This window comes from Echiichthys vipera (assembly GCF_963691815.1).
Source record: "Echiichthys vipera genome assembly, chromosome: 11".
Classification (NCBI taxonomy): Eukaryota; Metazoa; Chordata; class Actinopteri; order Perciformes; family Trachinidae; genus Echiichthys; species Echiichthys vipera.
Genome location: NC_139836.1, coordinates 26,481,373 through 26,503,530, shown reverse-complemented (window position 1 = coordinate 26,503,530; position 22,158 = coordinate 26,481,373). Strand labels below are relative to the sequence as shown.

Here is a 22,158-nt window from a genome sequence, read left to right as displayed (position 1 = left end):
GCTAAAGCTAGCTAGAAGAACAACTTGTGACTGTGATTGTTCTTTTGTTTCTCACGTGTTTGTAGTGTTTTGTAAAACCATTAACATGCGCACGTGTTGGTTAGACTCAGTGTGACATGAATTCTGAGCTTCACTGTGTGACTTGACTGCTGATAGAGGTGCAGAAAGACGACTTTGGATAGAAGATGCATCACAGTATTATACTTACATTTCTTCAGAGAGAGAGAGAGAGAGACAGAGAGAGAGAGAGGTGTGTGTGCAGAGTCTCCTTTTATGATCCTGGTGAAGTGCCAGCTATTAAATGCTGTCTGTACACTGCAGTCATATTCAATATGACTTTATTGCTGAACTGGAAACTCGTCCATGGGGCTTTCTCTTTAGTTCCGGCAAAACTCGAGCTGTAATTTAAAGCTGGCCAAAGGTAAAGTAAATGTCCCTCTCAGACCACTAAATGAATTCAATTAGAAAAGGCCCGTTCACGTTTGACATTGAAAAAAAAAGCCACGTTTCATATCGTAGAAAATTTGAGCTTGAAACCCAGAAAGGAAGATCTGGAAAAGACAGAAAGGTCGTTTTTTTAACTTAAAACAAGATTTCTTCCCTAGATGCAGGCTCAGTGTTTACGGTGGCAGTTGTATTCGATCTCCTGCTGAGTCAGGGGATGTTGTGCTCCCCTGGTTTCCGTCAGCGACCCAAACTCAACTGATGAAATGCAGATTTGTGTTTTTGAAGCCCTCTCGATTTCTCACATGAACTGCTGTAATTCCTCTACGTTCTCCTACAATCTCCTCCGTGTCTGTCACACGCTGGGCCCAAAAGGAGGTCCTGCCCCTCAAGAGGGTGAAATGATTTATTGATAAATCAGAATTTATGGCTCACTATATGATAAAAATCGTATAGTTTGAATGTGAATGTGAATATGAGGCAACCTGAACCACTGACAGAGGAAAAGAGCTCAGTCGTGGTTGTGGGCTGTAGTGGTCGTGCGGTTTCATGGTGTGAGACCGTACCAACCGTGTCATTTCCAACAACGAACATCACTTGCTTTAATAGTAAACTGATTTCTGATGCGTGAAGACCATTTCTGTTTCTGCCCCCCCAGAAAATCACATTTTCTGATCTAAAAAAATATACGTCTCTTTGTAAGTACAGGGAAGGCAACTGACATTTTTACGTGATAAGATTCCCACGTTATATGTGAGTGAGACACAAGTTAAAGACATTCTTACCTTTCTTGCATGCCTCACAGCATGTCTGACCTCTGACGCTCTCATTACACGTGCGCTGAGAGAAATGCTGCGTTCGAGGACAACGGGAAGTCCGAAGTTTCGGACCTCCAATTAGGCAAAGAGCACTGTAATGCTTGTCAAAGTGGAAAGTGCAAAGTGTTTTCTGTGTAGGGACTCTTCTCATGCTGCTGCAGACGTTTACCGAAATGTTGACTAATGTGCTTTAATTAACTAAATAAATGAAATGAAATCCTCCATTCACGGCTAGTATGTCAGGTTTTCACAGACTCAATTAGAAATGTCATAACCCATGATTATGTTAAAGTTAGCCTCCGTGTCTAAGTTATTGTAACAGATTATGCAGCCTTGTGTAAACAACACAATGAGCAAAAGCAAGATAAAAGTCCCGTGAAAGAGAGACCAAAGTCAAATGTCTTGAACAGGCAGGAATCCAATATCGCAGCGGCGAGGCCAAGTCCGATTAAATCTCGATTAAACAAAGTAAAGACAGCTCGAGATCCTTCATTAATATAATCTCACCGAGAGATTATCTCAGCTCTCAGATATTTTCCTCTCAGCGATAGAGGACATCTTCACAGACGGGGGATTCAGGGCCCGCCGGGTCGTTAAAGTGTGCAGTGGGGTGTATTACAAGAAAAATACAACTAATTTAAGTACACAAACGCTCATAAATGTCTAGATTTCTGTGTTTGAGCTGGCCTTAAATAAATTCTCCTGTAAACATGCACTTGTATTGTTAACTTAATCTACTGCATACAACTGTGTAGTGTGTGTTCATATACAGTCAGGTGCATGGCGTAAAGTGTGTGTAGTTGTATCGGTAAGTCATTTAAAAAGAAGGTAAAAGCGTGTTGTGTTGCAGAAAGCATCAGCGTTATAAAGTCTAACTGTCAGAGTGTGTATGAAAAGCCTCCTCATCGACTCCTGTGGCCAGTTTGTCTAATTAACGCGCACTGTCAGGCAGTTGGGACACAATGCATTATTTATCCAGGAAGGCCTCATTATAGTCAAAAGGCAGTTTACACAAGGTCTTATAATTGAGGGTTAGGCTCCATAAATCTGAAGACATTCACAGGCTTTTCTTATTGTGAGGGTTCAAGAAAGGACGACGAGCCGTTTCTGATTTCCTGCGAACTCTGTCGTGACTTTGAATTCCTTCTGTCGTGTGATTCGCAGAGGTGTGTCACAGTCCGCTGGTGTCCAATCTGCTGCCGCTGTCCTTCAGGAGCTCCTCACAGTTGTCCGGCAGCCATGGGCCAGGCTTCGCTAAGCTCAACCGGAGAGAAGGTGAGTAACAGTGACTACAGAGCGCTGCAGGAATGAGTCCAAAAACCTGCAAATGAGTTCGCGTTTTTGCACTTTGGGTTCTCTCATAAAGAAGTCAGTGGGTTTCTCGGGTTGGACGCCTGAAATAAGGTCTGGGGTTAACGAATGCTTAATAGGTTTTCATGTTTTGTTTCATTACATAAAATGAATCAGTAAATATCTTGTGAATTTTGAGCTTTTACGTATCACAAAGGAATTCTTATCTTTCTTGCATGCCCCACAGCGATTCCAACCAAAGTACCACCCTCTTCCCGAAGTTTCGGACCTCCAACTTGGCAAAGTGCACTGGAATTTGTGTCAAAGTGGAACCTCCTACTAATGAATTCGGGGGAGATCGACCTACACCAAATTCGCTAGCAGGAGGTTCCACTTTGACACGAATTCCAGCGCACTTTGCCTAGTGAGTTAGGAAGTCCGAAACTCCAGACTTCCCATGGCACTTGAACACAGCATGAGCAGCGCGATGACAGACAGGAAGCTCTGCAAATACTTTTATTTGGACCAAATAAAATGATTGGTCAGACTTCCGAAATATATATGAATTGAATATTGATGAGCTTCAACACCTGGTTATTTTAATTTACATTTTAGTGCCATACGCTTTTAGGAACATTTTAACAGTAAACAAGAAAAGTGTAAAAATGCCAGAAAGGTAAGAGTTGCTTTAAGAAATGGATTAGCTGTCAATTGTCCCACTACAAGACTTTATTACTACACTGCAAGTCGTCAGTTTGCTGTTCTGTTCAAACTACAAGACTTTGTGTCGGTGTCTTGAAGTTGTTTCACGCTGACAGGGACAATAAGTCACCAACTATAAGATCTTTCACCTTATAATACTGCTGCGGATGGGTTTACGGTTGAAAACCTAGTGCCTTTGAAATCACATTTGGTATCAAACACAGAGGGCTGTGATGGCACTTCTCCTCTTGCCATGGGAGCTTCAATTCACCTCGCTGCTTCGCCGGTCCCCGGGCAAGTGAGCCTGCCTGCAGGTGCACACACAGGAAAGTTTATTTTGATTCACCCCCCCACCCCCCCCCCCCACCCTGGTCTCCCCTCAGCATGTGTCTTCGTTGGCTCTCAGAGTCCCTGACAGCTCCAGGTATTTAGTCTGCTAGATATTCACACATGGCGTTTGAACTCCGAGCAGCGAGTCTACCCTGACTTCCCTCTGATCAGGGTTTTTTTTTGTCAGGGAGCTCCAAAAGCTGTTGGCGAGTGGAAAATCAAGCATTAAGGTCATCACGCCAAGCACGCAAAACCAGTTGGAAGCCAGTGTTTGTGACGTTGTGGTCATGCAAACACGGTGATTGCACTCACACTTCAAAAATCACAAAAGTAGTGTTCATGTGTGAAGATTAGCTTGCTGAACAAAACTTGTAAGTAGCATTAAATTATGTTTGCCATAGAGTCTATTTTCTGCAATAATTCAAAATCCAATGAAAAAAAAAATCCCTTTACCTTGTCGTCGAGTGAACTTCTGGACTGGCCCACGAAAATGCATCATCTCTGCAGCACTTTATTACAAACCGTCATGGCTGTTATTTAATGTTAATGGTAAATAAATCTGTGTGGCGGGCACGTTCAGTATGGGCTACCCTCTCTATAATGTTGGACTAAGAATGGTGATCAGTTTGTTTTTGTTGGCATCTTAAGCTTCAGTCCAAACCCAAATCCATCAGGCGAAAATCTTCCTGCGTGGCGTTCAAAAGTGATTGGGAACATAAATCATGGGAGCTGGCACGGGTAACGGACTGACAGCACCAGTCCAGTCCTCCTCTCTTCTTGTTTTTATTATTTTTGCCGTGCAAGAATAATAATAAATGATTATAAACAAGAATACAAAGAAACAGTATTCCCCTGAATGAGAGCTCCCGTGCGTTTGCTGGATATGTGTCAGTAAGCGGTTGATTGCTGGCAGCTTAGCCATTAGCAGGCGATGCTCCAAATGAATAGCAGGGTCTGTGTGTTTGTTGTGGAGTCAATTTGCTCCCTCAAACAGATCTGGGTGTGGATTATTTTTTTTCTTCAGCTGCCTAACTTAGAGATGCTCTTTTGCAACTTTACCTTCTCCATATTTATAGAATAAAGATATGCAGTGTGAAGTTGTGCACATGCATAAAACACACCCCAGATGCACCACACTGTGTTTAAAGAGAATATACGGAAGTTAAAGCAGACCTACCTACCTAGACTAAGGTAGGTGAAGGATTAGCAGGCCTTTATAATGTCTTTGTGATCATCAAAGGACCGGATGTTACTGTTCATGAGAAGCAGGCGTTTCGTCAGACCTGCGATGGTGTCGGCGAGGCCACGGTTGTGATCTTTCATATTCCACCTCTCCCTCAGCCGCGCTCCCCAGCATTCACATATAAAATTTAGCAGTTTAGCATCAATAAATGATCGCCGCAATCTTGTCCTGTTTTCTTCTCATTCTTTTTTATTTATATTTTTTTAAACCCCCGGCGTTTTCACCAGTTGTGCGGATAATAAAAGCTTTCAAAGGACGCCGCTTTGTTGTGTTGCAGCAGCACCGCACACCTGAACGCGTCCCTTCCCTTCTCTGCAGGACACACGGTGCACACAACATCAAAGACATGTTGGAATAACACGGACTGACAGACACCTGATTGGGTGAAAGATGGACAAACAGACAGATAAAGCCTACAACAAGTACAGTGATGAAAGCCTCCCCTTTGCTCTGTTTTTATGTAATTATGCTGCAGATCATAAATCACACACTTTGCAAAAGGTTGGCTTTTGTCACAACAGGAAAGAAAAGAACGACCTTTGACACCTTGACATAACCCAGCTTTTGTGCAGCATCCTGACGATAAAAGTTGGCTGATATTACTCGTACCGGAGACAAGAATCCGACAGAAGTGCTGTGATGTCTTTGTCTTCGACACAATAGAGGATCTGAATGATTTTCACCACCTGGGAGACTGCAGGTAGAGACGCCCGCAGGTTGCCGTTTCCTAGGTGCGTTTGATGGGGAAAGCTGTGAGCAAACACACGCTGCGTTCCTTCGCTTCAGTCAACCTGCTCTGTCTGTTTACCGATCTGAGTTTAATGTGCGTTAACGAGGATCTGTGGCTTCTTAAGGAGAGACCAGGTGCTTCTGAAACACAAGTTGGTTTGTCTGCACAGAAGAAAACGAGAGAAGCGAATGGATGAAGGATTGAAAACGAAACAAGACAGGGACTGAAATAATTTTCATTTGGCACATAAACAAAGAAACTAAAGATGCTGGAAAAAGAACACATTTAATAATCTGCCGGCTTCATTTAATGTCAGTTAAAAAAACAGTATTGATTCATGCATACATGCCGCTCTGCACACGGTCTCTTAAAGAAACTAAGGGCGCACTCACACTGTCCTTCCACACTGTGCCAAAACCGGTTTTGCGGGTAAAGCCTAGTGCGTTTGAGCAGTGTGAGTGCAACCGCTCCGTGCATAACTGCGGCAAGCTGGCCGTCCACGGCCCGTTTGGGAGAGGTGGGCTTTTGTAAAGCACGTTTGCACATGTACGAGCACGAGCGTGCGCCTCATTTAATGTGCGCCTGTTGAGACATAGAAAGAAGAAGGAGGGACCATGTGCGGACATTTAAAACAATGGCGGTGAAAGGTTCACGTTGGTGTGATGCGGAGGTGGAGTGTTTACTGCAGATTTGGTCGATGAAAAGATTCAAAAACAGTCGACAAGACGCACAAAAACTCTGAGGTCTATGAAAAATTTGTAAACAAAGAGACGCATCGCGATGACGTCATCAATGCGTGTGACGTGTTACGACGTGATGACGTAACGGCAGCAAGAAGCATTTGCACAAGGCCCAGGTAGTGTGAGTACAAACGGGCCTGGGGCGCGGGGGGAGAAGGGGGGGGACAAGTGCCCTAAAGCCCAGGGCGCAGTGCGGAAGGACAGTGTGAGTGCGCCCTAAGGTGTGCTATACAGTGGATATCAAATATGCATTTATAGATGATATATACAGCGAATGCAGCGTCTCCAACTCCTCTATGACGAGGTGAACTTTAAGAGTAACCACAGAGCTTTGGTGTCCCCGATACAATCTCTCCCAACCTCCTGCGTTCTGATGGTTTAGCTCATTAGCTCTTGTAATTCCTTGTCAATTATTTCTTGCGAACAAATAAAACCTCACACTTTGCAACGCCTCATTGACTCTCTGCCCGCGATTTGAACCGAATTAGAATTTTTTAAAACTGAATTAGACTGATCAATAAATCTAATTCAGCTTTGAGAAGCGGCAGCACGCGCTTACAAAACGCATTGATGTAAAAATGAAAACCGCTTTAATTTCAGAATCCCATCTGTTCTCTGTAGAAATCATTGAATAAATTAAAAACCCCCCCTGGTTGTTCTCGACTCCTCCAGCTGCTGCTAACGCTGCTCGCCCTCTGTAGTCATTCCTCCGAGGAGCCGCCTCATTCGGAGTTAATTTACCAGCAAAATGAGCAGAGACTCCTGGAGGAAACACACAGCTCTGAGAGGAGCCTCCTCCGAGCACTCTGCAGTAATCTTTTTGCACTATCAACCTATGGATTAACCCACAAAGGAGAGCGTTGTTAGGAAAGTACATTTTACTTCAATGAAGTTTCTAAAAAAACAACATGCATGTTTAAACAGTGGTGTGGTGGTTAGCACTGTCGCCTCATAGCGAAAGGGTACCCAGTTCAAATCCCGGCAGGGGCCCTTCTGTGTGGAGTTTGCATGTTCTCCCTGTGTCTGCGTGGGTTTTCTCCGGTATCTCCGGTTTCCTCCCACAGTCCAAAGACCTGCAGGTGTTCGGTTCATTGATGACTCTAAATCACCCGTAGGTGTGAATGGTTGTCTGTCTCTGTTCGTCTCTATGTGTCCTGTGATAGACTGGCGTCCTGTCCAGGGTGGACCCCGCCTCGCGCCCGATGTCTGCTGGGATCGGCTCCAGCCCCCCTGTGACCCCGACAGGGAGAAGTGGTTGAACATGAATGAATGAATGAGTGAATGTTTTTACAGCATGAGTAAAAAGCCTCTAATGTGTTGGAGTTTACCATCTCTGACCTTTTTCTTTTAGTTGCATCTCCTTCTAAATATATGTGGAAGAAACTGGGCGCACCATGACAGCCTTGTTTTTCTACTAAAACCAACTGGCATCAGAGTCATTAGAGAAATGCTGTAATTGCATATAACATGGGATCATAGTGACTTTTTAAATAAAATAATTTCTGCTCCAGCACTGCTGGACGTTATATAAAAAATAGCCAATCATAACTTGCAGGCTTTTCAGAGGAGCGTATATTAGATGAATGTGTTGAAGGACCAGCCCCAGCCTGGTCCTGGTCCTGGTCTTGGTCTTTGTCCTTGCACTGGGCCTGGTCTTGGTCTTGGTACTGGTCCTTGTCCAGTCCCAGCCTGGTCCTGGTCCTGGTCTTGGTCTTTGTCCTTGCTCTGGTCCTGGTCTTGTTCCTGGTCCTGGTCCTTGGTCCAGTCCCAGCCAGAGACGCGTGCATGAACTGATGAAGCCTCTTGGATGAGAGGTGAAACGTCTTCCTAGACAAAGTCCAGTTGCTTTTGACTGAAATTGCTTTGAGGAGCACTGAAGGCGAAACCTAATCCTTAATGAAAAGTGCCTCAGTCACTGGACTTCAAATTAGAGCTGCAACGATTAGTCGAAATCGATTAGTTGTCAACTAATAAATTACTCAACAGCTATTTTGATCATTGATTTATAGTTTGAAGTTCTGGAGTTGTGGACAAAACATGACATTTGAGGACAACATCTTGGGCTTTGGGAGACACTGATCGACATTTACTGACATTTTCTGCGCCAAACAACTAACCGATAAATCGAGAAAACGATCCTTAGATGCAGCGTTAGTACAAATGTCTATGAAGAAATAAAGTAGTTATAAATACCATCAAGTCTACAGTTAGTTAAATATTGTTCTTATTGTCAGTTTTATCAAACTATTGCTGATTAACGCTATTCTTACCTTTCTAGCATGTGGTCTCACAGGGCTTCCCTCCACAGTCCCACCCTGTTCCCCCTGCCACGTGCGATGAGAGAGACATGTTGCGTTCAAGTGCAATGGGAAGTTTCAAACCTCCAACTAGGGACAGTGCACTGTAAGAAGAAGAAGAAGAAGAATTACTTTATTAATCCCACAATGGGGAAATTAGATTTTTTCTGCTCTGTTATTATTCAGACCGGCGCCCCGAGCAGTTGGGGGTTCGGTGCCTTGCTCAACAGCACCTCGGCAGTGCCCAGGAGATGAACTGGCACCTCTCCAGCCACCAGTCCACTTTGACAGCATTAGAAGAAGAAGAAGAAGAATTACTTTGATCCCACAATGGGGAAATTGAATTTACAGCATAGGGGTGGCAGTAGCTCAGGTGGTCCACACAGGGACTCGAATCGGTGACTCTCCAGTTCCCAGCCAAGTTACCTATGGACTGAGCTACTGCCGCCCCCGTGCTACTATCTAATCGGGGGGAGATCGACCTAGCCCGAATTTACCAGTAGGAGGTTTCACTTTGACATTCATTCCAGTGCACTTTGCCAAGTTGGAGGTCCAAAACTTTGGACTTCCCATGGCACTTGAATGCAGCATGAGCAACAAGTGAAATGGACCGACGATGGCAGACGATTGCTTTAACGTCTGTGCACCAAAGGATATTTTATGCACTTTGTTTAAACATCTCTAATCGAGTTTGAGGAGCATTATAAGAAGATCCTGCTTCCTGTCTGTCTGTCCGTCATAACAAACGTGCATTATTGATTGCCAGAGGGGCCGTACTTCCTGTAGTTATCTGTTGCTGAAGCCGTCAGCTTGACCAGCGCTGTGTTGCAGCAGGGCTCTCCTGCAACAGTTGATATCCTTGCATGATTTCCAACACATCTCAACTGTACCCGCTTCTATCTGTCAAAAAGTTAAAAAGTATGCAGGGCATTTCATCACAGACAGATACTTGGGTACAACTTTGATGCTGATATGCTAATCTTAGTCATCCAAGTTGGGAACCAAAGTACAATATCAGCCTTAGGAGGGGAAGTGACTCATGTAATGAGGATGAGATGCTGGCTGCGTGAAAAGTAAGTACAAAAATACTCAGACATATCTGGAACCGCGGAGTTGATCAAGTTTGTGGCGCCTGATTCTTTTAATGTTCGTCATGGAGGAAATTCAAAGACATAAGCAGGCACCAAAGGATTTACCCTGACGACTTTTGCACAACCTTAACTCGACTGATACCAAGTGACTCAACTGGCAGAGAGCCCGGCCTCAAAGGTTCTCTTTATTCCCACAGACCTTTGTAACAGACATCGATATATTATTTCCACAGTATAATCTATGGCTGTCACTACAAAGGGAACTGTAGAACAAAAGGATGACACTGATACAGTTCGTGGGTTTCATTATTAATTAGAGATTTGTCTTCAAAGTCAGACACCGGAGAGCAGTCATCTTTCTCAAACATGGAGAAAAGTTTGGATAAAATGAAAGATGCGACTCTTCTGACATCGGTGGGAACATGAGGACTTTGGACTGTTTGAGGGTCAACACTTGGCTTTAGGATTAGTTTATGGTTTCCTTCTTGGCTACAACGGGTTTGTTTAAGACTTGCAGACTCAACGAGGGCATAGGGCCGTCCCACTGTCAAATTATTAAGTGCTTGAGGACTCTCTCGCAGATATTTCGAGCCCTGTATGCACACTGTTAGTAATTATGCAGTTCTGCAGACTTTTCCTAAGGGAAATAACCACAATTCACAGCGTTGGGACGTTAAAACTAGGAGTTACAAGGGGAGGTCACTGGGATTGGTCCTCTCCCTCCCACTTTGGATCCTTTGGATGGCAAGTTAAGACAATAATTTATAGCTCTAATGTTATGCACCCAGGATTAGATGGTGGACCTGAAGTGAAATCGAGCTTGTGGGGATAAGTTCCAGAGATGCTCTAGGAATGAGATGGTTGGGCATTCAAGTAGAAATGGTGAACAAGTTAGGGGCGGCTAAAGGTACAGTAAAAGATGCCAGGTAAAGGAGTTAAAGTGTAAGTCCCATGCTCTTTTTCGGCATCCATATACATCAAATAAGCCATTGGGACAATATTTTTTTTGATCAACTATTACCGGACAAATCCCAGAGAATCGCTAGCAGTCAGACATGGCTAACACTGAGTAGCTCGGGGCGGAGCACCAAAGTGTTAGGGGGAATTTGTTGTGGTGCAAGAAAGAAGACAAATGCCAGAGTCCTGTTTGTCTGATACTGAAGGAGTTTAACTACTTAACCAAGGAGAAACAGAGGTTTTGTCAACACAAAGTCGTGTGTGAAGCCACCTCAATTCTGAGGCTCTAACAGCAAAGTTCAGAGTCTTATAGCAAGAGGAGATGTGCTATCATCTCATTGGCTGTAATGCATAAACATGACATTAAGGAAGTGACGTGAGTGTTATTGTCTGCAGCTGTATCTAGCAGCCTGCAGAGTCAGATTGAAGGCGCCAAGGGAATCTTGGCCTTGGAAGGCTCCAGGGAGTTTTCAGGGCAGCCTGACTGACACAGAGATAATCCGAACAGAAGCCCACTATGCTAACGAGGATTGGAAATTAACCCAACTGTCTAGGGAAAATGCAATATTCCATAACACAAACCATCCAAAACAGCTTTTTTAACCACTGATATTGCTCAAAATCGATTACCGATTTTGCACTGAAGTATAGTTCAATACTTTCCTCCTTCAACTAAACTCCAGTGCATTAAGTAAGCGAATTGTACGGACTGCGTCTTAATGTGGATGTAGCTGTAGCATTGTAAAACAGTCTTTTTTAATAAACTCTGGGTTCACTATCTATGTTGTTGGTGCTTTGTTTTCTGTGTAGGGACTCTTCTCATGCTGCTGCAGAGGTTTGCTGTTATTTTCAGCAGTATTAGTGGTTAAAAAAGACCTTTGAATGCCTTCACAGTACTGCCCCGAGCTAATCACTGTTAGCCACGTTGGACTATTAGAGACTCTCTGGGATTTCGCTGTTAATAGTTGATCAATGAAAAAAACTATCTCTATGGCTTATTTGATGTATTTTAATGCTGATATAGACCATGGGGTGCATGAAGGCCGGAGTTACACTTTGATGAGCAATGTAATTCACCCTAACAGGGGCATTCACACCAGCGTTGTTGGTGTGCATGGTGGGGTCGTTGAGGGAAGTTGCGGTGTGTTCGCCAGACTATATTTGCGTAAAGTTGACTGAACCACGGCACTTCCATAGCACAACTTCAACCAAACCAAAATAAAAGGAAGATTCAGCAGTGATGTTGCTTATTTCTTGCCTTAAATGTTCTCGTAAATAGATTTCTTCATGACTTGTTTACACAGAATAACAGAAAGTTTGTGAGTGGGCACCACTTTAACTGGTTCGTTTATCCAATCAGGTGCATCCGCAGCAGGGTTCATCACCGACTGGCGGAAATTCCCCGTAAGAGTTTAGGGAATGCAACACGTCATGAAAGCTCTCACAACACGCATACATGAAAATCCATCCATATGGTGTCCTGGCAGCAAAATGTCCCCTACGTATGAGTCAGCACAAACACAGACCTTTTGGAGTGTAAATTATTCAATGTGTCTTCATAGTATGGTCTTCTTCTGCTCGGCTTCTCAGTTTATATGAAGGTCTGCTATGAACCAACCGCTTTAATATTTTATGAGGCTGTTGCCCACGAACGCCTCGGATTATAAGATGTGCAGAACAGGCCTTAAGCTGCAGATTAAACTCCTTTTTACTGTCCCAAATTAAACATCAAAGAAATAAGTCGATAAAGCGGTTGTGCTCAGGGCTTTTTAAACTATGTCTGAAATACATTTAGCACGATGTGTCATCTTTTAAGAAACAACTGAAAGCTCTGAACTTTGATTTGTCTTGTTCATTTAGTGATAATACGCTAAAGACGCGTTCCAGTGTAGATCTGACCACATATCCAAGTCTTGATGTGTTTAAATTGATTGTATTTCCCTTTGATTCTCCAGCAACTTAACTTACGTTCTTGAGAATTAACAAAATGATCAGTGGTTGTTCGTTTTGTTTTGTTTATTCTGATTTTAACATTGAGAAATAAAATCCAACACGTTTTATTTGGACGATACAAAGATGCCTCTCTCTCTCTCCTTGTCCTCCCAGGAGCTGGAGGTTGGTCTCCTCTGAGCTCAGACAGATATCAGTGGTTGGAGGTGGACCTTGGCGGGCGGACGCAGATCGCTGCTGTGGCGACGCAAGGGCGCTACGGCAGCTCGGATTGGCTGACGTCCTACCTGCTGATGTTCAGCGACACAGGACACAACTGGAAACAGCATCGACAGGAGGACAGCATAGGGGTGAGTCTGTTAAAGTAAATATACTTACTGGGAAGAAAATGAGTCTGCAACAGTGGAGTCAGAGGCAAAGCATTTTTACCGCCGTTTTTACCGGCCTTTAGCGTCCTTTTGATGACTCTTGTTCAAACAAAGATAAATAAGCCTGTTAAAATGATATTTGGTTACAAAGATAAGATGTTAGACTCTAGTTTTACACCATTAAGTTAACTCTAAACATTACACCGTCATTTATTTTTCTAGGTTAAACAGAAAGTTTTATAGAATGTAGCCAAAAACTGTCCGACTGGTGACACAGATCTGTTAGATGGTGTCATTAGAAAGTCCAGACAGGATTAAAACAATATGCTTCCATCGTTATATCCGCTGGTCGATGCTTATTAACAAACCTCATCTTACATGTCGTGGCACAAACTCAACCACGCAGATGAATATAAATCCTATTGTCTACAAGTCTACAGTCTACAAGAAGGGCCTGAGCCGGCTTTACTTCCTGAGGAGGCTCAGGTCCTTCAATGTCTGCAACCGGATGCTGCAGATGTTTTATCAGTCTGTTGTCGCGAGCACCATCTTCTTCGCCGTGGTGTCCTGGGGTGCGGGCAGCAAAACAAAAAACGCGAACACACTGAACAAACTGAACAAACTCATAAAGAAGGCAGGGTCTGTTGTTGGCTCTAAGCTCGTCACCCTGGAGGAGGTGGTGGAGCACAGGATGCAAAACTGCTGGTGATCATGGACGATGTCTCCCATCCCCTCCACGAAACCCTGGACGAGCTTCAGAGCAGCTTCAGCAGCAGACTCATCCAACCTCGCTGCCTTAAGGAACGGCACAGGAAATCCTTCCTACCTGCTGCCGTCAGACTCTACAACGCTGCACAACAACGCTGAGCGACGCTCAGGGAATAAACTCACACTACTCAAAGTGACTTATCACTGAAATGCACCTTTCTCTCTCTTGCACATTAAAATCCACATAGTACATTGTAATATAGTGTTTATCTGCGATACTGTACTTTTATTGTAGTTCATATTTTGTATTTTATATTGTATTTTAATTTTTGTACTTCTGATTGCTTTGTACCGCTTCTACGATGACCTAATTTCCCCTCGGGGATAAATAAAGTTATCTATCTATCTATCTATCTATCTATCTATCTATCTATCTATCTATCTACCTACCTACCTACCTACCCACCTACCCACCTACCTACCTACCTACCTGCCTACCTATCTATCTATCTATCTATCTATCTATCTATCTATCTATCTACCTACCTTGTGTGTTTTAACACCACCCAGCTGTATGAATATATGGGTCTTTTTGTAATGTTATATTGCACCAATAAACAAAAGAAAGAGTATTACAGTAAGAGGTGCTGCAAAGAACCAGCGAACCAGAGAGTGAAAGAGAGGACATTTAAAACAGCTCCATTAACGGGACTGAAGCACGATCCTGCAGACTTTCCCAGAGAAAGAGTGCTGCTCACACCGCCCATCATTAGTCTTCTCCCCTTTTATTACCTCTGCCAAGGAGGTTATGTTTTCAGTTTGGTTGTTTGTCAGCAAGATTGCGTGCAAAAAAAAAACTACAGGCTCAATTTCCGTGAAACATGGTGGAAGGGTGTGGAACAACGGGCCAAAGAGGAGCCCATTAAATTTCAGAGGGGATCTGAATCACAAAGCGGATACAGGAAATTATTATTCAGCTTTATTACCATTGCGAGGTAGAGGGAAGGCCGTGGCGGAGGTGCGAGCTCTCCCTGTGCCCTTCTAGTTAATGATGAGTTAGGTTTATCTAACCAAACCCTGTGCACTGTGAGAACACACGGCACTACAGCAGCGCAATTAATTGAAAATAGCTCTGCCGCCGTGGAGCAGAAAGAAAAAGGCACGCTGGTTCCTGAAAATTCCCCAAATCTAAAGGAATTAAAATCCTATTTACTCGTACGATTCCTTTAAAAAATGGCACACCGGGGGCTCCCTCGCTCGCTCTGTTAACCACATTACACTTTCGTAGGTTGAGGCAGTCGGGCGTGACCCTCAAAGCTCCTGGCGTGGACGGAAAATTCACCATTACGGCGAACGCTGTGACGAACAGCTTCAATTTAAAGTTGATGAGAGGTAAGACTCTCACAGCGAGGGTAAAGCTAATGTCGGGCTAAGACTCCTTCACACAGAGAGAACAGAAAAGGCGGTTTCTCGCGGCTTAAAAGCTTGTTGATTTCACACTCGGCATAAATCAGGATAAATCCACAGCATGTCTCAAAAGTCCCTCTAAAGCTCCACATATTAGCCGGCCTAGTTTATTGTGGCTTTCGGGGGAACGGGGAAGTGCTTCATCAGTCACAATTCCTCCAGGACCTCTCTTCTTCTTCCCTTCTTAAGTTTGTGAGTACTTCTCTCTCTCTGTCTCTCCTCGTTCTCTCTCTTCACAGCCGCTGCAAAGGTGGGAGAGAGCAGATGGTGTTGGGAATATATACTCTCCCTATCAAGGAGTATAGCGTCCTTAAGTGCTCATGGAGGAAAAGGGAGTTGACTCATAGATTCCCCTGTAGGACACATGTGAAGATGGGGATTCTGTTAATGAGAAAATGCAAATATGGGCTCTTTGTGATAAAGGGAAGGGAAGTGATGACATAGTGATGTGGTGGTAAGCACTGTCGCCTCACAGAGAGAGGATTCCTGGTTCGCATCCGGGCTGGGGCCCTTCTGTGTGGAGTTTGCATGTTCTCCCCGTGTCTGCGTTGGTTTTCTCCGGGTTCTCCGGTTTCCTCCCACAGTCCAAAGACGTGCAGGTGTTCGGTTAATTGATGACTCTAAATCACCCGTAGGTGTGAATGGTTGTCTGTCTCTGTTCGTCTCTATGTGTCCTGTGATAGACAGGCGTCCTGTCCAAGCCATCGCCTCACGCCCGATGTCAGCTGGAATCGGCTCCAGCCCCCCCGCGACCCCGACAGGGACAAGCGGTTGGAGATGAATAAATGATATTGTTGCATGAACCTGTACTGGTAACTTTGTTTTCAGTCCCTGTTTTTAATGTTAAAAGTCCTAAAAAAGGCTTTTCTCAATCGGAGCGATTGAAGACACGTTGCCTTTTTAATTCTTTTTTGCTTTTTCGGTGTCGACCATAAGAAGGATCTTGCGTTATGAACCAAAGTGCAGTGAATTCTCTAATTTACCGGGGCAGTGACAAGCGCGTCTCGCTGAGCTCCTTCTCCAGTCTCCCACAGTCACGTCGGCTCTGAGCCAAAACGCGCTTAGCCTTACGGGCACCTCATAGTGCTTTAAGTCCCGCTCGGTTTTTCATAGATTTTTATATATAGCACATGGAAGCCTCCGTAGAGTTTTAATACAGATAAGAAAAGATTCGCTCAGGAGGGGAAGGGCGCACTCACATTGTCCTTCCGCACCGCGACCCGGGCTTTAGGGTACTTGTCCCCCCTCCCTCTCCCCCCGCGCCCCAGCCCGGTTTGCACTCACACTGCCTGGGCCTCGGCCAATGCTTCTTGCTGTCCATGCGACATCACGCCGTAACACGTCACATGCATTGATCGCCTGTGTGTGGCTTTGTTTACAAATCTTTCCACAGACCTCGGAGTTTTGCCGACTGTTTTTGAATCTTTTCATCGACCAAATCTGCAGTAAACACTCCACCTCCGCATCACACCAATGTGAACCTTTCACCGCCATTGTTGTTGTTGTTAAATGTCCGCGCATGGTCCGTGCTACTGTTACCGCCGTAGGGCTCGTGCTCGTACACGTGCGCACGCTCGTGCTCTTACATGTGCAAACGGCTCTGCTAAAGCCCACCTCTTTCAAGCGGGCCGTGGACGGTCCGCTGTCGGCTGTTATGCGCAGAACAGGTGCACTCACACTGCTTAAAGGTACTAGGCTTTAGCTGAAAAAACGGTTTTGGCCCGGTACAGAACGACAGTGTGAGTGCGCCCTGAGTCAGATTGCTGGTAGAGGTAACTGTACACCAATGAGGTCTTATTTAAAAATGAAGGCATTGATTTGAGGTAATAAATGTCTTAAAATGCCACATAGTGTCCCATATAAGATTACAACACCAGGTAGAAATTTAAGTCTTGATCCCGTTCAGATATACCGCAGTGGTGCCCACCTCCACAGAGAGGTCAGCGGTCAGGATCAACTGCAGACCAGCAGCCTGGAGCTCATGGGGAGTTCATTTGAAGGACATCTGCACCCGCTAAGCCGTCCTGTAGCCTCCTTTTACTTCATAACAGTGCTGGCATTCTGCGGTTTAATTGTAGGTTGAGTTTACAGAATTTGCATTTAAATTAAAAAAGCAAATAAAGTGATCAGAGTGAAACGCTGAAATGAGGGGGCAGAGAGAGAGACGAGAAAATCAAGACAGAAATCAGAGGCACGGGTAATTTAGGAGGAGCAGACACTGAGTCACAAAGATATCAAGACTGGAGCACAATCAAACAAACATACTTTACTTGCATAACACTATTTTCCATCTTTGTCCTTGTGAAAAGAAGCCAAAAAGTAAAGGAAATCAGTCTATTAGAGAAAAAGAGTTGATTTAAAAACAAAAAGGTTTAAGATCAAGTCTAACTTCAAGCTTCAAAAGGGTAAAAACAAATCCAGAAAGACTGTACTCGGATCACAGAGGTTAATAAATGTTATTCTCTGTGGGCCGGGTGTTTACCAATGCGTCCAAATCATATAAAAACTACAACCAACGCTTCACAAATCTAATTTTCTACCTGATTGGGAATCCGTTCACCAGGAACGCAGCCCCTGTATTCCCTTCATTAAGAGACACATCAAACATAACACTTCTCCCAGAGGCCTCGGGCGCGTGCGCTTCAACTTCAATAAAAAACGATGAAAGAACACGTTCATTTATTTAGACGTAAGCGTCACTACAGTATACATCCAGAGGGAGAAATCTAGCTTTGTGGTGTCAAAACAGAAAATGAGCTCAAACCTGCTGTTGTGGTTTCGTTTCAGGCTTTCCCAGGAAACACTAACGCAGACAGCGTGGTTCAGCACAAGCTCCAGCATCCTGTGATCGCCCGCTACGTCCGCCTCATCCCCCTGGACTGGAATCCAAACGGTCGGATTGGACTCAGACTGGAGACCTATGGATGTCCTTACGGTCAGTTTAAGCTCTTTTTATTTGTTTAAATCCTTCACTTCAAGACATAAACGGAAAAGATGGATCATTGAATGGGATCGAAGATTCACTGTACTTCCAAATTCGAGCCTTTTTAAAGCCTGTGAAGCCGTTCTCCTCAAAGCAATTTCAGTCAAAAGCAACTGGACTTGGTTATTTGTTTAGGAAGACGTTTCACCTCTCATCCAAGAGACTTCATCAGTTCATGTACGCATCTGACCAGACTGGGACTGGACCAGGACCAGGACCAGGCGGGGACTGGTCTAACTAACTGGTGTGAGATCCAGGTATTTAACCTCTCACAAGGCCGATGATGTCTTTGACGATCTAACCTCAAGGAACAACTGTTCACAAAAGGCCTCCTGTGACTCCAACGACAACAATAGAGCGCTAACGAAGTCAAAACCAACTTCCACCGACGACGGCCACTCTAACGACATTCGTTGGCACTTGGAGCACAAAGGGTCTCAGTGAATCACTGGCCTTGTGAGAGGTTAAATACCTGGATCTCCACACCAGGTAGTTGGACCAGTCCCAGCCTGGTCCTGGTCCAGTCCCAGCCTGGTCCTGGTCCTGGTCCATTCCCAGCCTGGTCAGATGCGTACATGAACTGATGAAGCCTCTTGGATGAGAGGTGAAACGTCTTCCTAGCTCCTTTCAACGCAAAGGAGCAGCGGCTCTACTCTGAGTTCCTCACGGATGGCTGAACTTCTCACCCGTAGGATCAAATTCGCCAAAAGTTAGCATGTGATACAATTCCAATCAATGAGAGAAATCACATACCCAAAAAGGTAACAGCTGTTCAACGCACTGGTATCGGCCAATACGCAAGTTCAGGTACCAGGAAGAAAAGAATAGTACCAACAATCTCTACTGTTTTATGTTTATGTTAAATAGTTCAAACTGCATCATTCAAGTAGAGCGTGAATGATCACTATTACTAATATCGCATTCACAATATGTTTTTCCGATTGATGAATTTGTCTCCTCTCAAATTAACAAGTGCGTAGGAAGATGGATGGAAACACACCTTCTCTGTGTACAACATACACACAACGCTAATTGGAGATGAGGAGCAGATGGTAGGAGGCAGCAGATCAGGCTTGATTATGATCGAGCTGCAGAAGTGACAAACAACGAGAGCCTGCGCGGCACCTGCAGGACATGAAAGTGAGGAACGGGCAGGAACAGCACGAGAAGAGAAGAAGTGAGGGCGGAGGAGGCAGGAGAGTGCACAACAGCTGCGGCCACGACCATAATAGAACTTCCTGTGTCTGCGGTTTGGCACAGAAAGTTTCATTATGGTACGTGAACGCGGGCAGAAGTAATTCGTCTGCGAGAAAGTCAAGCCTGTGTGAAAAGTTAATCAGTTCCTCTCTGCCCCCCCGAAAAAGGATTTACACACACTTGTCATGCAAATCCATCAATGCAGTGAGATTAAAAAGAAAACAAACCCCGTCCGACTCTGCGGACAAAGGCAACGAAAGATGAGAAAGCCACACAGTGCACGGGTAAAATGAGACAATAATGATGTTTGTGAAGCAGACAGCAAATATGAAATGACACGGTTACATCAACACACGGTGGACCATATCAACTCAGTGCATGACAGCAGTGTTTTATGAAACCCTGGTGCAAGAACGAATTATCTTTGAGAGTGTCTGTGTGTGTGTGTGTGTGTGTGTGTGTGTGTGTGTGTGTGTGTGTGTGTGTGTGTGTGTGTGTGTGTGTGTGTGTGTGTGTTTGCTGCTCTGCTGGTTCAGTGGGATTAAATGGTGGCTCTCAGCTTAAAGAAATGGACTTTAATTAGTTAATTTGGAGGACGCTGCTGGCAACACTTCCTCGTTTCATGCACAAGTTACAGAGGAATAGACTTTAAATACTTCCAATTTTGGGTTTGTGCGTTTTCCAGCGTCACTGCCGGACACAGACGGATCACTGAACGGGCCAACAGAGCACAGGCCCAGGGGCCCAGAAAGTCAGGGGGCCGGACTCATACAATGGTGCTGAAAAATGACCAGAAGTTTTCACAAAACGACCACTAATGACCGAAAAGAGACAAGAAATGACTGTAGGGATGCAAAATGACCAGAGACAAAAAATTATTATAGGGATGCAAAATGACCACAAAGAGACTAAACATGACTGTAGGGTTGCAAATTAGCGACAAAGAGACAATAATTACTTATGGATGCAAACTGGCCACAAAGACAAAAAATGACTATAGGGATGCAAAATGACCACACAGACAAATGACTAAAGGGATGCAAAATGGCCACAAAGAGATAAAAATGACTATAGCGATGCGAAATAGCCACAATGAGACGAAATGACTAAAGGGATTCAAAATGAGCCCAAAGAGACAACAATTACTTTAAAGCTGCAAAATGACCACAGACATGAAAAATGAAAAAGCAGGTTTAAAATAAAGGTAAAATGACCACAGAGAGAAACAAACGACAACATAGAAACGTTAAAAGTATGAACATAGATGCAAAACCACCAGAAAAGATGCAAAATGGATGCTGTAATTGATGCGTCTCAGCTAACTTTTCTAATGTGATGCTTTGATGCTGACGCTGTAGACAACCATGGAGTAAGTGTATCATTTAAGGATTGTGATTTGTGGGCTCTTGTGTTCCAGACTCCGACGTGGTGAGCTTCGATGGCCGCAGCAGTCTTCACTACAGGCTGAGTCCCCGGCCGAGGCAGATGACCAGGGAAAGCATCTCCCTGACGTTTAAAACCCTGAGAAACTCCGGGATACTGCTTCAGGCGCAGGGACAGAGCGAGCACAGCCTCATCCTGGAGTTAGAGAAAGGAAAGCTGCTCCTCCGCCTCCGAAAAGGTACAACTCTAAAATCCTCATACGCACAGTGTCAGGATGGTTAAACATCCTACTGGAGCTGCGTGCTTCTGATTGGTCGGACTCCAGTTCTGCATTAAACTCATGTGGTCTGTGGCTGCGGGCTTAGAAACACCTGTGAGCTACGTGGTGTCCGAACCTCTCTGGCTGTTTTATCACAATGTTTGTTGACGACTTGTTTCTGTTCTTTTATAAGTGCCATGAACTTATTTGCTTAGATGGTGTCAATTAAAGGGCTGATGCACGGATTTTACACTTGAAGTTCATGAGCGACATCATTCAAACTGTGAAAATGTGCAAAAAAATAAAAAGTTAAAACAAGTATTAGTAAAATGTGCGAAAAGTCCAATAAATATTTGAAAAAATGTCCATGAAATTTCCCCAAAAATATAAATAAATTGTTGGAAGAATATAAGTAAAAAATATTTTTAAAATGGCCGACAGATATTAGTTAAATGTCCAAAAATATTAAGTGTTTTGTTCCAGTTTGTAAAGAACCATATTAAAACATACATTAGTCGATATTTTTAGAAGTTTAGATTTGAATTAAATATGAAAATCAGCAAACATAGACCAGATGTTGTGGTTTGTGCAGATGACCCTCGTGCAGTCATTGTGAAAGAAATGGGGAGGTGGGATGAACGATGAGGCAGGGGGCAGGAGGTTCGAGGAGCAGCGGCTGGATATAGGATGGGTTAGTGAGGCAGGTGAATGAGCGCGGAGAATGGTGTGGCCGGAGGTGGACTGTTGAGGTTCACCAAGAGACTCAAAAGAACCACAAAGTGTCTAAACAAGGGCTTCAGATGAACTCTGATTTGAGATTGCTTCATGTTGTGTAGTTAAATCACGAGTACCTGTGAACCAGTCACAGAGCAGCACAGGCTGTGGCGCCCACTCATCCATTACTAACTACTTAATCATCAGTCAAACCCTTGAGCGCACAAAGACAGTACATAGATTGTACACATGCTCTACAAACTGCCACATAAAGGAGTCAAAAATAGAAGCTTGAACTCGACTTCACGCATTTCTCGCAGTTGTGAGTGACGACGAGGTTGATTGTGTGGCATCGTCATCTCTGTCTTCCTCGCTGCGACGTAGAAATGAGTGTCCTGGGTTTCTGTGTAGTTGTCAGAAGCAGCTCTTTGTGATTTGTTTCTGAATTATGACCTGAGGCAGATTTAATCGCTGCATGTGTTCCTAA

The 22,158-nt window shown here is 44.3% G+C and overlaps 1 protein-coding gene across 1 annotated transcript in view; it reads left to right on the top strand.

The window, feature by feature from the left end:
- LOC310953440 (contactin-associated protein-like 4) overlaps window positions 1-22,158 on the top strand; it is a gene marked incomplete at both ends in the record, with an annotated part of 92,068 nt that overhangs the window by 20,256 nt on the left and 49,654 nt on the right. The window contains 4 exons of the mRNA XM_083922478.1: window positions 2,427-2,537; window positions 12,749-12,942; window positions 17,923-18,070; window positions 20,733-20,936. Coding sequence (XP_083778604.1) covers window positions 2,427-2,537; window positions 12,749-12,942; window positions 17,923-18,070; window positions 20,733-20,936 — 657 coding nt within the window. The remainder of the gene's footprint in view (window positions 1-2,426; window positions 2,538-12,748; window positions 12,943-17,922; window positions 18,071-20,732; window positions 20,937-22,158) is intronic.